Source organism: Cavia porcellus, unplaced genomic scaffold (assembly GCF_034190915.1).
Source record: "Cavia porcellus strain 051 isolate PalLab524CR breed Dunkin Hartley unplaced genomic scaffold, mCavPor4.1 scaffold_21, whole genome shotgun sequence".
Taxonomy (NCBI): domain Eukaryota; kingdom Metazoa; phylum Chordata; class Mammalia; order Rodentia; family Caviidae; genus Cavia; species Cavia porcellus.
The window spans coordinates 61,699,557-61,716,684 of NW_026947504.1; the positions used below are offsets into that span (position 1 = coordinate 61,699,557).

Here is a 17,128-nt window from a genome sequence, read left to right on the forward strand (position 1 = left end):
TTGTTTTTCTTGCTACTGTTGCTTTTGAAAACCACATTCATCAGCTCCACGAAAGACCTAACGGGGCCACCAACTGCAAAATCCCATGACCTGCTTAGCTCATTCGCAGGGTCTTCCCCAGCACTGAAATCGCGACATTTCAGTGGTTCATGGGCCACCAGAGTAAGGACAGGGCAAGAGGTGTCTGCTTTGGAATTACTGCAGCTGGGAAGGGTTTGCAGCAGGCTGTGTCACAGTGCCCCCTCGTGGACAGATCTGACACCCGCGGCAGTCACAGCACCTTGAGCGAATCGCAAAGTCAAACCGCACTAAGATCATAATGATCACAGTGATTTAGATGGACCTGAAGGTTGTATAACAAACATATACTAATAAAAAAAGAAACTAAAAAGTTTAAGAGAAAAAAAAAAACGAGCCAGTCATTAACCTGAGGGTGTCTTCATACTTTGAAGTCCTACATAAAACTCTGGAGTTTAACTTAGTATGTAAACAAATGGAAACTTTTTTTTGAGACAGGGTCTCATTATGTAATTTATGCTGGCCTGATCCCCTGCCTCGGCTTCCTCCGTGCTGGATTGAAGGCATGCACCACGTGACAGCTTTGAAACCTAATTTTTGCAATGAATAGCTGGGGTTCAGCCGGTAACCAACAGTTGACCTAAAAGTACTCAAAAGCAGTCTAAAGGTCAGACTGTCCAAATAAGGGACCTGTCAGGCGATTTCTCCACTTTGCTCCTATGCCCGGCGCACGGATCCCCTCGGCTCCTGCTGCCCAGTGGGGTTTGCTGAACCTCTTCTGTTTTGGAGCGCTGCCTGGTTCACAAATTGCTCTTTCTCCAAATTTGTCCGAACATTGTGTGTGTGTGCGCGCGCGTGTGCGTGTGTGTGTGTGTGTGTGTGTGTGCGCATGCAAACATGTGCTAGGAATTGAACTCAGGGCCTCACACATGCTGAGTGAGTGCTTTACCACCGAACTTCAGGTTTTTAAAAACACATCCATGTAAATCCAATTCATTATAATGAGGGTTTCTAATCAGATCTTAGTTTGTCACCACTGTGTCATTTTTACTTTTTTTGTTTTTTGAGACAGGGTCTTGTTATGTAGTCCAGACTGGCCTTGAACTACGTAGCCCAGGTTGGCCTCTAATTTGTAGCAACCCTCCTGCATCAGCCTCCTGAATGCTAGGTTAACTGGCCTGCTCAGAACTGTAACATTTTGAACTGTATACTGGTTTTCCTCCTTCTGTCCATAGGATTAGCAGCCCCTGTCGCCTGTACCCAGTAGGTGCCAGCACCAGCCTCCCTGATTGGCGATCCCTACTTTAGAACATAGAATTCTTTACTTCTTGGGCAACTCCCGTCACAAACATCCCAGGGAAGCCGCTTTGATTTGGTTCATTTGCTCTCATCTTATAGGTGAGGAAATGAAAGCCCAGGGAGGTGAGGTCTTGCTCACATGAGTCACATACAGCGTTAGTGATGTTATTTGAATAAACTCTGCCCTCTGGCTGTAGAAGCTGCCCTACGGGTAACGCTGAAGCTGTAGGCTGGGGCAGGACCTTTGGCCTGCCTTCACTCAGCTTTGTGAACGGTGCTCTCAGAGACACACAGATAATGTTCCCTCCCTCCCGCCCTGCCTGGTGCTTTCCTCTCTCCATCCTGCTCTTTCTTCACTCCTTAATTTCACGGATGCAGACACTAAAGGAACTCAGACACGTGGGTACTTGTGAAGGAGAGACTAGCTGAGGGCTGCCCTCGTAGTCAAGATTCGACCACATGAATTTGTTGTTCAACCAAGAGCAAAGGAGAGACTAGGTTTAGGAAGAAGTCTTTTCCAACAGTGTTAGTGTTGGGGATCAAATTTGGCATCTGACATCTCTTTTTCCAAGAGATGTTAGAATGAGGGTAGTTTTCCATTCCTTGAGCCCAGTTTTTACACGGACTCAGGCGCCCGGATGCGTGTAAGTGAGAGCAGTCACGCGATGGTCTTGCAGACACGTGCTGTAGGCTAAGCTAACTCCTGAAGCTGGCGTCCCATAGGAGAAGTAGGACCAGGAACAGACTGAATCCCTCCCTGCCTCTCTCTTCCTGGTACAGAGTCCTTTCTAGAAATAGGAACACATTTCACACCTCTCTCAGTCCATCCCACTCTGGGTTTCCGCCTCTCAGACATGCCCTCGAGGATGTGTGTGTGACCAGTCTCACTTGGCCCAGGACGATGCTCCCCAGTGCTCCTTAAGACTGTTCGTACTCTAACGCCCACACGTACTGCTGACAGTATCAGCTGTCACTCACACTGTGATACCACGTAGTCATTGTGTCCGACATGCTTTATGTGTACAGCTCACTTAATCTTCATAATTTCTTAATATGTGTGGTGCTGTATTATCCCCATTTTACAGAAGAGGAAATGGAGACACAAGAGGTTAAATAATGTGGACAAGGTCTCACAACTGGTGAGTACAAGCACCAGGACTGAAATTCAAGAGCTTTAGACTCTACAGCTTCTTCCCTTGGTGGCCCCCACTCTGGATCTGAACACACAGTCTCGGTAGCTCCTCCATAAAGAAATATAAACCTTAGGTTTATCAGAAAACCATAATACTGTATGATGTCTTGTCATAACCCCAAGGTCAGGAAGAAAATAGCTTTTATTTTAAAAACTGACATGTTTTCCTTTTGAGAATTTTAAAATTCTGGTATACTTGCATAATACAATACTACTCAGGTTAGCCCAGTTCATTTAACAAAGTCCTCTGAGGTTCCAGTGAGGACTTTTTGCATGCTGGATGATGAGATGAATCTTGATTGGGGTGACTCACAGATGTAGACATTTGTGAAAATGTCTTTGAGTGACAGATTTAAATATAGGTACATTTTATGTAGGTAAATTATACTTCAATATAGTTGAAGTTTTTAAAATTCTGAATGTGGATCCTGAAATAAACATGCAAGATACTACATAGTGTATTATAAAGGTATCTACTAGGTTGGCTTACCGAATCAGAGTTGGAAACTTCATAGTGGCTGTCTGCGGATCAGGGGCAGAAGGGTCAGAATGGCGTCTGTGTGCGGGAGGACACGGGATTCAGGAGCTGTGAAAGGGGGAAGCCCGGGAGCTCAGCAGAGTCCCTGGGCAAGTCTGGGTCTGAGGACTGAAGAAACTGGAGACCATGTCTGTTGGGCGCAGGCGCTCAACATACCATACCCCACCCGGGACTAAGGACCACGCCAGCTTCCGCAATGCGCTACGTCCCTCTTTAAATTAGCCAACCCGTGCGCACCCCGTGCTCTACTCCGTACTCTGTGGCAACTCCTGATTGGCCACAGCTGGATATAGTAGCCAGAGCCTGCATCCCATTCCCGCCCTGCTTCCTTGTGGCAGCCTGTGATTGGTCACGGCCAAATATATAAACCAGAGCCCGCATAAATAAACTAGCAGTTAACTGTCGTCCACAAAAGCGTCTCTTGTCTCCTGTTTCATTGGAGCTGCGCCGGTCAACTGGTGGCCCGTACGGGGAGCCCGGAACGCTGAGACCCTCTCTCCGATGGAACAGAGACGTTAACAGGTAAAACCGTCAAGCGCCAATAGCGGGGGGCTACTTGGCGGGCGGGGGCTGACAGGTTAAACTGCTCAACGTTGGTAGCGGGGGCTATGCAACAGGCAGCGGGGGCTGCAGGCCGGATAGCGGGGGCTATCGGGCAACCTTGGGCGGACACGTCGCAAGGGTCGAGGAAGTCGTAAAGAGAGTTCCCGGTGCCGTAAAGAGGCAGGTTTTGGGGGTGCCGTAAAGGGGCGCGGGGACTAAGCTGTCCCTGTTAAAAAAAAAAAAAAGGAAAAAGAAAAAAAAATAAAAAATAAAAAGAAACTCTTGAAATTCCGGTTAACATGGGTAACACGGCTACTCAGCCACTGTCAGTCGCCTTAAGCGACTTACTGAGAGAAAAGGGATTACAAATGAAACGAGAACAAATTCAAAACTTCCTCGATCAGGTTGATAAGGTAACACCTTGGTTTGGTCCCACGGGGTCCATTACCATCCCCAGCTGGGATAAATTAGGGAGAGATCTTGACTTTGCAGCAGAAAATGGCCTCCTGGAGCCAGGAGTCAGACCCCTTTGGGCCGTAGTGAGAAGCTGCCTTGCAGACACCTCTTGTCGTGACCATATAAGGGCTGGCGCCATGGCGCTTGATTACCATCAGGCAGAATCCTCCCGCGAGCAATCTCGCGAGTCCAGTGCCGCAGGCGAGGTGACCCCACCCAACCCAGAAACAAAGGACTCCTCAGATAGTGAGGGGGAGGAAGAAGAAGTATACAAAATGGTGGATGCAGACACCACCAAAAGAGGGGAAGTCACACACACGCAGTCGAGAGGGCCCTACTCTGAGGCCATAAATGAGCTGCAACGCAGGATTTCTCAGAGTAAATGGGTCAATGAAAGTGAGTACGGGATCCCAGGGCTGCCCCGTATAAGACCTACGGCTCTACCTCCTGACCCGCACCTTGCAGGGGGCCCAAGTCGAGCCCGCCACGATTAAGGGTGCGCCAGCTCGGAGGCCCCAGGGATCCTTCTGCACCCCTATCTGGACAAGGGTCCTCCAGTTTACCGCCTGTGACCCCCTGGATGGATACTCCCAGGAGATATTATGGGGATTCTCCCTGGCCACCATAAACACCACAAATATGACTTTTCTAAATTGCTCCACCGCAACCTGTTATGTGTTACAATGTTGGGATAACAGTACACTTTCAGCTGTCGTTATGCAGGTACCCCAGTTTGCACCGATTCCAGTTATGGCAGACTCAGACGAGTTTCCTGTGATCCAGCTCGGGCCAACTCTCCAATTGGCTTTCATAAAGGAATGGGCAGGAACAGGGGCTCTGGCTACCATGACTACACTTGCCGCATTCGGCAGTCTACTTCTGCTCTGTCGGATTCGCAGACAAAAAAATAGGGACAAAGTATCAAACAAGCATTGCTGATCGTGGAATCTGGTCAAAGCCCGGCAGCATGGCTCGCCATGCTGTGACGCAGGTGTGGAGCAAAGCATCGCAGGGGGTGTCATCCTTGGCCAGGAGACACCCCGGTCCCCATGTCGGTGAGCATGTGGGTTGGGCTCATAAAACAATACTCCCGCCCCCTCCAAAAGAGCACCAACGAGTAGTGAGGCACTGTCATGACTGCAGCGTGACACCTCACGAGGGGCACCGACCTCTGGAGACCCTGCGTCAGTTATAAAGAAAGGGGGAGATGTTGGGCGCAGGCGCTCAACATACCATACCCCACCCAGGACTAAGCACCACGCCAGCTTCCGCAATGCGCTACGTCCCTCTTTAAATTAGCCAACCCGTGCGCACCCCGCGCTCTACTCCGTACTCTGTGGCAACTCCTGATTGGCCACAGCTGGATATAGTAGCCAGAGCCTGCATCCCATTCCCACCCTGCTTCCTTGTGGCAGCCTGTGATTGGTCACGGCCAAATATATAAACCAGAGCCCGCATAAATAAACTAGCAGTTAACTCGTCCACAAAAGCGTCTCTTGTCTCCTGTTTCATTGGAGCTGCGCCGGTCACATGTCCAAACGCAACGTCAAAAACTGGAGTTCTTCTACAAAAGGGAAACACTTTCCCCTTTTTTATTGCGCCCATGCTCCTGGCCTATTGGTTGGTACTACCAACATTCAAGATGGGTCTTACTCAGTTTGGTGGTCTGCATGTTAATCACTCACAGAAATACCCAGAATTTACTAATCTGCTGGGAAGGTCTTACTCAAATCAACTTATCACAATTAGTGATTACACATGTGTCAGGAAAGACTATACGGTATATAGAATATGCAATTTTGGGGTTTGCAGTATGATTCCTACAAGGTTTTCTGATCTTCTTTGAAGTCAATCTCTTTCTTGGAATCCTGGCCCAGGCAACCACTGATGTGCTTGTCGGTCACTATTGGTTTGCGTGTTATAGAATTTCATGCACATAGATTAAAAGAGCTTTTTTATTTTTTTAATTTTAAAAGTGAAAATAAAAATGGTGATACAGAATTTCAAAACAATAGGAGATTAACCCTGGTTAATATGTTGCATATTGTTATCTCCAAAGTAGTTGTTCAAATTACAAGAATACGCACCCCTCTGCCACAAAATTTATAATTGCTCTTCTTTTTGTGCATGTGGGTTTTGGATTTATTAGCAGTTTTTATTCACTTTATTTCTGTGTGAAATTTTATCATACAAATCTACCAGAATTTAACACTTTATTGATGAATTTCCGTGTCATTTCCAGTTCTTTTAGTAAAATATCTAGGAGTGGAACTTTTAGTTCATATGTTCGTATGCATTTACCTTTGGAAGTTGTCAAACTGTTCTGCCATGTGGCTCATGCTGACCGTTCTGTATGTCCACTAGTAATGTATGAGAGTTCCTGTTGCTCCAACATCCTAATCAGCATTTGGTGTCATTGGCCTATTAAATTGTATACATTTTAGTGGGTGTATATTGATATCTCATTGCAGTACATGTAGCACTTTTAACCTCAATGTATAATAATAAAATATGCAAGAAAAAGAATGGTCGAGTTAAGCTAATGAACACTATTGTGGTCTGCATTTTGCTGATCTAAAATAATTGATTTTGCCTGAGAGTTTAGCTCAGCGGCATGAGTGCCTGCCTGGCAAGCGTGAGGTCGTGAGTTCAATCCCTGGTAACAAAAATAAAATAATTGATTTTTAGCATCTTCCTGGTGTTGACTGGGAGAGAGAATCGAGAGCATGTGAGGTCTTCACTGGGCTGTTGGCTGCATAGATGGCTCATCTAGAATATACAGGCAGACTCAGGAAGGATTCTGACTGGAACATGGAGGCCAGGGATATCGGGGGAGGAAAAAAGAGCAATTATGGACATTCTTCGCAGAGCTCTCTCACTCCCAGGAGAAAACATGCAACTCAGGTGTCGCTCCGAGGTCTCCATGTTAGTAGCTTTCCATTGCCGTGATGAAAACATGAGACGCATTAACCTACAGGAGGGAAGATTTATTTCTGCTCACAATTTCAGTGAGTTTAGTCCATGGTTGGCCCAGTCACTGTTGGGCCCAAGGTGAGGCAGTACATGATGGCAGCAGGAACACATGGCAGAGAAGGCCGCCCACCTCAGGGTGGCCAGGAAACAAAGAGAGGAAGACACAGGGTCCGAATGTCTCCTTAAAGGGCACACAGTGACCTCGCTTCCTGCCACTTGGCTCACCTCCGAAGGGTTCTACCACCTTGTACGGCCTCCACCAACTCCCAGTAGCCTCAGCTGAGGACCAAGCCTTCCACACACAAGACTTTGGGGGCATTTAAGGTCCAAACCATAGCCAGGTATAGTGGTACACACTTATTATTCCAGGCTAAGGCAGGATGACTGCAAGTTGGAGGCCAGCCTGGGCTGCAAAGTGAGTTCAAGGCCGTCCTGCTGGACTACACAGCAAGACTGTTCAAAAAGGGTACCTTGCTGGACTAGATAGAAAGCTTCTGTCTAAAAAAGATGATGCAGATGAAGACAAAGACGAAGACAAAGAAGGAAAAAGAAGAAGCAGGAAGAGAAGGAGGAGGAGAAGAAAAAAAGGAAAGAAAAAGAAGAAAGAAGAATCACCAAACCATGGCACTCTCCTAAGGGCTTAGAATTGCCTTCAGATATTTTGATTACTGAAAACTATAATTAAATGACACATATAATTTCTGACTTCAGAAAATAAAGAATTTTAATGATTGATTTTTTACTTTTGGCAAAGGAGTGGTAGAGTGTCGGGGTCGCTCCCGGCCGGCAGGAAAGACACACGACAAAGTCTGGCGGTGTGCAACCTTGCCTTTATTTGTCTCTGCGGGGGCCCCGCGAGGCCTCCGCTCTGTCACCAGCCCTTTCTCGCCAGTGGACTTTCTCTATCTCTCTCTGTGCTTTCTCTGTGTTTTTTTTTTTGTGGCGGGAGAGGCATTCACTTTTATAGGGTAACAGTAGCCAATCAGTTTAAAGCGCGCGATGCGGGCTGACTGGCTAACATCAGTTGTTGCTAGGCAGACTATCTTACAGAGCGGGTTGTTTAAGTCGCCAGGGCAATCAGGGGGCAGGAAGCAGGCGCCAACTTGGCTCACTCGATGGGAGGGGCAATCTAGCTCAGGCTCCGCTCCCACCCACAGGCCCTACGTCCGCCAAGTAAGGCGACCGGTGTCGGCCGCGGCTCCCAACATCTCCCCCTAATTTATTTACTTTGAATGAATGTATGCATCGCAGCCCGCACTGGATCGAGTGCAGAGGCTTATGCCCTGTGTTGAGGCCCACCGTAGGCCCTTGGCTTGGACCCTGGTCGGCCGCCCCGGGTCCGCCAAGGCCTTGAGACCCTCGTCCTTTTTCCAGGGCCAGGAGTGAACTGGACGGAACCTGGATGCACATAGGCATGCACTCATGCCCCTCCGTGTGATCCCCTCGGAGAGGCATCTAGATCTGGTCAGATTCTAGTAATCCAGCGGCTTTCGTGCGCCATGGGGTAGGGCCTGGCTTAGGTCGAGTCGTGCTGGGGAGGCACGCTCTTACCCGTCATTGACTCACCTACCCTGCTGTGTGGTGTCATTAGGGAAGGAATGCGGAAGACCCGCCACCCCTAGACCCGGTCGTAGGCCAGTCGAGCGAGCCATGCGTAGGCCTGGGGGTCATTGTGCCCATCACGGGCTGCTGCCAGGGCCGCATGGGCAACCAGGCGTACTTGACGCCGGGCCGCCGCAAGGCACCCATTAATAAATGATGTAACCCATCGGAGCAAGAATGGTCCTACAAGTAAGAACAGAAGCAAGGAGCACAGGGGACCTAACAATGGTAAAACATAGGGGAGCAAGCCATTCCAGGCTCCCCAAAAAGGGATTGTCTTGCAGTTCTTTTAGGGCTCATCTTGTTGTTGGGTCTGCGGTTGGCCCCTGGTGGAACAGGCCTGATCTTCAGTCGAGGGACTTGTCGCGTCAACCTCTCTGGGACCCACAGTGGTTTTCGTCCCGGTTCCTGCGGAAAAACACAAACCGCGCCTCGGTTCCAGCTAACCACCGGATCCGGGCCCATCCATTGTCATGCCATAGATAACCGCGCCTTTGGAGGCAGGCCTTGGCTTACTCCCCCTTTTTATTTTTTATTTTTTATTTTTATTTTTTTTATTTTTGGTCTTTTTCGTTTGTTTTTTTTTTTTTTTTTTTTATCGGTACCAGGGATCGAACTCGCGATTGCCTGCTTACAAGGCAGGCGCTTATGCCGCTGAGCTAAATCCCCAGCCCCCGTTTCCTCGACCGGCATTTTTCTCAGCCTGCTCGGCAGAGTAGCCGCCCATGAAAATACCGTCCGCCCCGCAGCGCAACGTCATAGGACGGCGGTCGCGACAGAGTGGAACGGGGCGTCACTTCCTGTGCCGGCTGAGAGAAGGGAGGGTTCCCTGTAGCGGCCTCTCGGTGGGGAGCCGCTTCTGGAGAAGAGCTCCAGGGCGGAGCGGATGGCTCTCTATCTCCTCCCCGCCAGAGAGCGCTCGGGGGCCCTTTTTCCTCTCTCTGCTTTTTTCGAGCGGCGCACGCACACAATTCGCGGCGCAACTCGGCATAGGAGTCAAGGCACGCATGTATCATTTCCCACAGGGGGCGAATAGCAGGCGAAATATCCCCTTCCAATTCCGCCGAGGCGAGGTCCCCGCCTAACTTCTCTCATGACGGCAGGTTTAAATGCCCCGTGGGTAAAAACCAGGGAGCCACCCTATCTATCTCTGCTATGAATAGTTCCAGTGTTTTTTGACCTACCCTGAGGTCTCTAGCTTTTAAAAGCTTTCTAAGGGCCTTTACCAAGGGCCGCGCCTCCGCGCTCGGTAAATTACCCATTTTTAACCTCTAAGGGCTGTTACTCACCGTGTGTGACTTAAAGAACCCGTCACCTACGCGTGAGCCTGAGGGGAGTCTAAAAGCCCTGTAGGTGCGCGCCACCCAGAGCCCAGGCTTATCCCCAACTCACCTGTCCGGCAGCACCACGCTGGAGCGTTGCACACCACCGCCGTGTCTCGGGGTTGATCAGTCCCCGTACGGGCCACCAAATGTCGGGGTCGCTCCCGGCCGGCAGGAAAGACACACGACAAAGTCTGGCGGTGTGCAACCTTGCCTTTATTTGTCTCTGCGTGGGCCCCGCGAGGCCTCCGCTCTGTCACCAGCCCTTTCTCGCCGGTGGACTTTCTCTATCTCTCTCTGTGCTTTCTCTGTGTTTTTTTTTTTTTTGTGGCGAGAGAGACATTCACTTTTATAGGGTAACAGTAGCCAATCAGTTTAAAGCGCGCGATGCGGGCTGACTGGCTAACATCAGTTGTTGCTAGGCAGACTATCTTACAGAGCGGGTTATTTAAGTCGCCAGGGCAATCAGGGGGCAGGAAGCAGGCGCCAACTTGGCTCACTCGATGGGAGGGGCAATCTAGCTCAGGTTCCGCTCCCACCCACAGGCCCTACGTCCGCCAAGTAAGGTGACCGGTGTCGGCCGCGGCTCCCAACAGTAGAGAATCATTTGTTTGTGGGAAATCACTTGTTTTCCTCTGCACTTTAAATTTTCATGCAGAAAATCTTTTTTTTTTTTTTTTTTTTTTGTCTTTTTCATTTTTTATCGGTACCAGGGATCGAACTCACGACTGCCTGCTTGCAAGGCAGGCACTTATGCCGCTGAGCTAAATCCCCAGCCCCCATGCAGAAAATCTTAAGTGCTTGATAAAAATGAGAGAAAACATGTTTCTGGTCCCATTCCTCTAACCAGCATATGATGGTCACATTATTGAACATTCTGCAGCACGCGGGCACCAACCACACAGAAAAGATGCCCTGTGTGGAGCAGGTCTTGGAACGCTGCGGAGCCAGCCCCGTCACTGCAAGGCCTGCAGGGGAAGGGCTGGCGGCCACGTGTCTGCTGCACGGCACAGCACAGCAGTGTGCGGAGGCTGGCCTGGAGGGAACAGCAGTGTGTTGGGTGGGATTTGGGAGAGGAGCCTGGTGGCTGCCCCGCCGCACTCCGTGTGTGAGTGGGCTCCTTCTCTCCCCACCACACCACGCGTGACCATTCCACAGTTTTTTTCTTTCTTCTCCATTATCTTCGTTTTTCCAGTTTCTCTGAGATTTCTAGTTCGCCTGTTAGTTCTTTCTTGATTTCCAGAGCTTTCCTCTTTTTTCTTTCTTGTGTTATTTGCCAGGTGTCACAAGTCCAGGTCCTGGAGCAGCTGTCTCTGATTGTTAATTATGTTTTAAAGGAAACCAGGAAGCCTGGAAAATGTGCCTGAGAGGTAAAATAAGAGGAAGGCAATGAAAGGGACTAGTGGGTACTGTCAGTAACCTTGACAGTTCTGGTGCAGTGGTTGAGACCACAACTCTATCGGAATAAGTAATGGAGAAAACAGAAGGTATAGAACTGAATATAAAAATTACAGACCGTTCTCTCAAAAATGTTGCTGTGAAAGCGAGCATGGGGCTGGAGAACGATATGAGGACAAGGAGGTGTTTTCCCTCCGCTTGTGCATTCTTTTTTGCTTTTTTTTTTTTTTATCGGTACCAGGGATCAAACTCACGACCCTGCGCTTACAAGGCAGGCACCTATGCCGCTGAGCTAAATCCCCAGCCCCGCGCATTTATTTTTCAATACGAGGAGTTCTAGACAACAGTGTGTAACTTGGAATAGAACAGCTCGCTCTCCGCATGTCCGCTATAAAGGAGATACGTAGGATTCATCACCCCGGGAATGATGGTATCATAGGTACCCTGTGGGTACGGCTCTCCTGAATGGATTAGTGCTTTTACCAAACGATCCCCAGCACGGTCCTTTTCTCCTCCACACTGTGAGGGCACGGGGAGAAGTCACCACCTATGAACCAGGAAGCAGACCCGCCCCTGACACCGAGTTGGCTTTGGTCATCAACCTCCAGCCTTCAGAACCACGAGAGATGAATTGCTGTTGTTCATATCCCTCCTCCTAACTGTTCTGTGCTAGCAGACTGACTGACTGACCCGTGACAAACCTACCTCAGCCCCTTTTCTGAGCAGGAATCAGAACTTCTGAGTTAGTCAGGGTGTTGCGAGCTCACACTGCAGGGACAAGTACCACCAAGCCCGGGACCTCATCCAAAGAAGTCTCCTGCAGGTCCCACTTTTCCAAATCTCCACACAGGGAGCTGGGACTTTTAACTGTATTACTGCACTCACACAATCCTTCCCTTCCTGACAGGCAGAGAGAAATGAGATCAAGCAGGATGTGGGAGGCCACACTAGAAGTAATGCATGTCCCTTCCACTTGCGTCCCACAGGCTACCCTGCAGCCACACTGGCCACCTTCCAGCAAAGGGGGTGGCCTGTGAGAGCCGATTATCAGTGAACACACTGAGAAGTATGAGCACCTCACAGCTTTTCCTACAGGCCTGTAGTTAATGGAAGCCAGCATCCACAACTTGACAAAAGAAAGATGGTCCATCATGAACTAGTAGGTCATTTCCTGTGGGGCAGGCATACAGAAGGCCTTCCTCAGAGCCTCTGGAGGTCAGGTGAGCACTCCTGAGGTCCATAATGAGGGGAGTGTAGGGGAAAGTGTCAATCTCGGTAAATGCACTCTACATCAGCCCTGCTTCAAAGGCCTCTTCCTGTGCCTGGGAACAGTATGTGCTCAATAAATGACCCGTGAATAGGAGTTGATTAAAGGGAATGGGACTGAGCACCAGCACAAGATAGTAGGAGTAATGGTGTCAGAAGGAAGTAGTTTCTTAAATAAGCAACCAGGAGCTTCCCCATCACTGCCTGGCAAGCCTGCAGGAAGGTTCCTGAAGGCAGGCACAATTCTGGTTTCTGGCCTAGGACTCTGGGTGCCGGTATGGGAAATGAAATGCACTCATGCAGCCGCTGCACCCCGATTTCTTCTCACTGGAGGGAACACTGAGGATGTGTCAGAAAGGGCTTGGGACTTGGCTCTTTGCCCCCCAGATCTAGCCTGTCAGCCAGACAGCACGTCAGGAAGCCACTCAGCCACGAGCCTTTGGAGCGCATCACTAGAGAGGGTGAAGTAGATCCACATTGTTTTCTTTGTCTCCATCTTTATCAGCATGCTCCCTTAAAATGAATATTTAAGGTTCTGTTTTTTAAATAATTCCTCCACTGGTTTGAAAAGGGAAATCATAGTTCTCTTTTCTCACTTTACTAGAAACTAAAGTAACTCGTGAGTGATGCCATTGTGGGCAGACTACAAACACAACTGACAGCTTCAGCATTAAACAGGGACAGCCAGCTCTGCTGCATCTGCACGCATGTGCAGGCAGCTCTCCGTGCTGGAAAGGAGGAAAGGCGGAAGAGATGAACTGTGACACAGCCAAGGATGCGTTTCCCCACGCTGATCCAGGTGTCCGCCTGATCCTGCAGCCGCCCCTTCCCGAGCAGCCCCCTTCACCTCACTCGCCGTTTCCTCTTCCAGTCCCATACTTCCCGTGTTCCGTGACAGGGACCAGGCCGGTCTGCTACAGCCGCGGGCACTGGTGTCTGGAGCTGGGACTCCAACATGTGTGGGGGAATACAGGTCAACTCACAATCGTAGGTATTGTTCTAATCCTCATGTGGCAAATTGAGGCTCGGAGTAACTTTCCCAGAGGTAAAGAAAACAGGAGATACGACTCGGCTTCCAAGCCGTCTGCATCTAATTATTAGCGCCTACTGGGCTCTTGCTTACAGTAATCCCTCTTGTGTGCTCTCTGCACTCTCATGTCTACTGCATGTAGCACTATCCTTCACTGGACAAACGGAGCTCTGCTCAGGGGAACTGCTCACCCAGAGCTGCACAGGTAGAAAGCAGCAGTCCTGGGATTCAACCCAAAGCCCTGACTAGTAACTCTCACCCAGGTCAGCATACCGGCAGGCCTTCAGGAAGGTTCCCTTTCTCAGCCCATATCCTGTGCCTCACAGTGGTGATAACTGTCTACCCGCAGGTGAGACTCTGAACTGCAAATGACAGCTCACTGCCGCTGTCCAGCTGAGGAAGGCAAAGGCAGGAACCTGATCACTGAGGATCACAACGCGGTCACAGAGCCTCCCAGTGGATGACAGGTGAGCTGACGGGCAACGCAAAGCTCCTTCCAGCAGCTCAGGAAGGGCCAAATGGAAACCCTGCCCGACAAGTGAATCCCACCAAACAGCACAGACGCCACCATAGACACTTCCCTACTGGGTGCTGCCAGTGGGCAGAGGCCACTTCTCTGTTCTAACAGGAACCTCTCCAGGTGGAAGCCATGCTGGGGAGGACCTGAGTGTCCGGAAAGCTGTGGAGCAGTTGTTTAAATTACCTCATTCTTCCTAAGAAAAAAGAAAAAAAAGAAAAGAAAAGTATCTCTTCCTGGCAATGACTGTGCACTGGTAGTAACAAAAGGTTCATCACAAATAACCACGCAACATACACACGCGCGTGCATGTGCACACACATAACTTACAGACAAGTGCCTCACAAACACAGTGTCCTTAAACCCAGACCTTAAAGCAGTGCTTGTCTGAGCCTTTACTTCAACTCAACACAAGGAAACAATGTGGAAAACACCCCCCACCACACCCTGATGTGGCTTATTTAGCATGTTAATTTTGTTTCAGCTCCTATTCTTAAAAAGATTCCCAAAATTCTGCGCTAGGAACACAAGCTTTGGAGGCGGGCAGAATCAACTGCCAAGCCAGTTCCACCACATACTACCCACAGAAACCAGTGAGTTGCTTCTTTTTTCTAAGTTTTGGTTTCCTCATCTCTAAAATGGAGCTGCTGACACTTGGTTATTTTAAGGAATTGAACATGAAACTCTGACCCTTGATTCCTAAGAGAAAATACAAGCTATTGGTGTTTGAAATTAGATTGCATTTATCCTACGTGCTTTGTCAGAAGCACCAGAGACAAGAAAAAGCTAACAAAATGAAGACACCAGATTGATGGCTTTCGTTACCTTCATTTGCCATGTGGTTCAGGTAGAGGCGTAGGGGGCATGTCTGTACGCAGTCCTACCCTGCAAACCACTCGGCCTCCAGATGTCCCACTAAGGGATATGGGGCTGCATCCCTTTCTCAAGTAGGAGAGAGGGTACAGGACGCTGAAGAAAAAAATAGGCTAGGTCACATGTTTCAGGGAGGCACACAAATTGAGAAGCACCAGGAAAAAGGAGTTCACGGTTTTGTGATTCTCCTAAACTTATTATTATGGTAAGCTTTTTGGTTTTTGGAGACTGAGTCTCACAGTGTAGTTCAGGCTGACCTTGGATTTGCCATGTGGTTCACGTGGGCCTTGAACTTGCAATGCTCCTGCCTTAGCTTCCTGAGTGCTGAGATTACATGTGCCACCACACCTATCTCATCTAATCTTATTACTTGATATCAACAACTCTAGTGTTATTACTTGGATCACACTGTTCAGTAAGTGTATTTTCTCTCAGTGTATTTAACTCTTCAAATAACCTACATTCAATTTTTAAAGTAGCTATGAGGGTGAAGTTTTATTCACCTCTGCCTCCCTTGAGTCAGGGATTAATGTGACATAGTGATCACAAATACAGGCTGGTGTGCGCCCCTGAAACAGCGCCGTCTAGAGGCATCCACTTCAAATTACATTTCTACTGAATCCCGGCCCTGCGGAGATAAATTCACATTGAAATCGATATGACTGCGGAAGTAACATGTACTCTCTACGCTAACCCTGGAATAAATATGTATGTCTGACACAGGTATTTAAATATAGTCTGTTTCCTGAAAGAAAAAAAAAGTCTGACGAAATAGATCTTTGGTTGGATTTTTGTTCACTGCAATTACCAGTTTCAAAAAACAAGCTTTAAAAAAAGAAGTAATTCATCTTGTCATTTACAACTCATAAAAAATAGTACAGGGCTCAGAAATTAGCTAAACACCATTCCAATAAAATTTAAGAAGTATCAAAAACAAGTCTGTTTAAAAAAAAACCCTAATAGCAGCAAAAATGTCAAACATTTATAAATAACACTGTTAGTAACAACTGTTTAGTAACAAAGACTGCATTCTTCTAAGACTCAAATATACAGAACGAGGAATTTCTGATGCCTGAAGCAGCACGACCGATAATATGCCACAAATCACCGTTACATAAGCCATGTTGAACAGTGTTTTCCACAAGACACTTGGACATCAGGTGGCTGGCAAGGGCAAACTTTCCATAAGTCTTCTCCGAGCTGTGATCCGTGCACACCGCGGGCAGCCCGAGGACTGGAAGCAGTGTTTGTGAAAGCAAGCCCGGCACGCTGCAGGCAAGGAAATCGGGCGTTAGCAAGCACACGGTCTTGTTTTGTCACATAGGTGCCTTATTCAGATGCTCATGCTCACCCTCGGGAGGCACAGTGTGCATCTGAATACAGACCCCAATCCTCTACACAGAGATCAGCCAGGTTGAAAGGCGCACAGATGAAGAACATGAGGCCCAGAGGGGCTGATGGATGTAGGAGAGGGCGTGGTACATGGTACAAAGCTGATGCTGCCCCAGCCTCGTGGTGGGCTGACGGCTCTGAGAGATGAGCTGCTTCTCAGGAAATGGCCTGAGTAGAGAGCAGCTTTCTCCAACTCAGGCACTTCTGCTGGCTCTGCCAGTACCCTGCAACTGTCACCGTGGAGTTTGAAGACCAAGCCAGCACGGCATCCCCAAGTTGGGACAATACTTAACGGCCACCCCAGCCCCCCAGCTCCCATCAGATGGTTGGGGGTCTTCTGTGCAACCACAGCACAGTCCTGCTTTCTTCACACATGAGGCTTTGCACACAGATCCCTGCCTCTGTGTCTCTCTTTCGGGAATCCATCCTGAAACACCGTAGTGCCTGACAGCGTGGGGCAGGCAACCTGAAGAGTGGCCTAGAAGATACTGTCCCCATGTCAAGGGTGAAGTTAGGATCCAATAGCAAACTCTCTGTCATGAAACAACTTAGAAAGAATGTGATTCTCTTGAACATTAATACCCTAGAATAAGGGTCAGCAAGCTTTGTGGTGAACTGCCAGATGGTAAATGTTTTAGGCCTCGGAGGCCACATAGTGCTTTAACAATGGTGCCAACTCTGCTATTATGACACAAAGGTGGTCAGGACA

General features: G+C 48.8%; 1 protein-coding gene across 10 annotated transcripts in view; it reads right to left on the reverse strand.

Annotated features, from left to right (window-relative positions):
• Positions 1-7,829: 7,829 nt before the first annotated feature.
• Rubcnl (rubicon like autophagy enhancer) overlaps positions 7,830-17,128 on the reverse strand; it is a 46,926-nt gene continuing 37,627 nt past the window's right edge. For 8 of the 10 annotated variants that reach the window (XM_063232764.1, XM_063232766.1, XM_063232765.1 and 5 more), the window contains one exon: positions 16,132-16,907. In XM_063232764.1, coding sequence (XP_063088834.1) covers positions 16,738-16,907 — 170 coding nt within the window. In that variant the 3' untranslated portion in view covers positions 16,132-16,737. Of the gene's footprint in view, positions 16,908-17,128 lie in introns of all 10 variants that reach the window. The other 2 variants (XM_063232772.1, XM_003477311.5) reach the window with 2 other exon arrangements.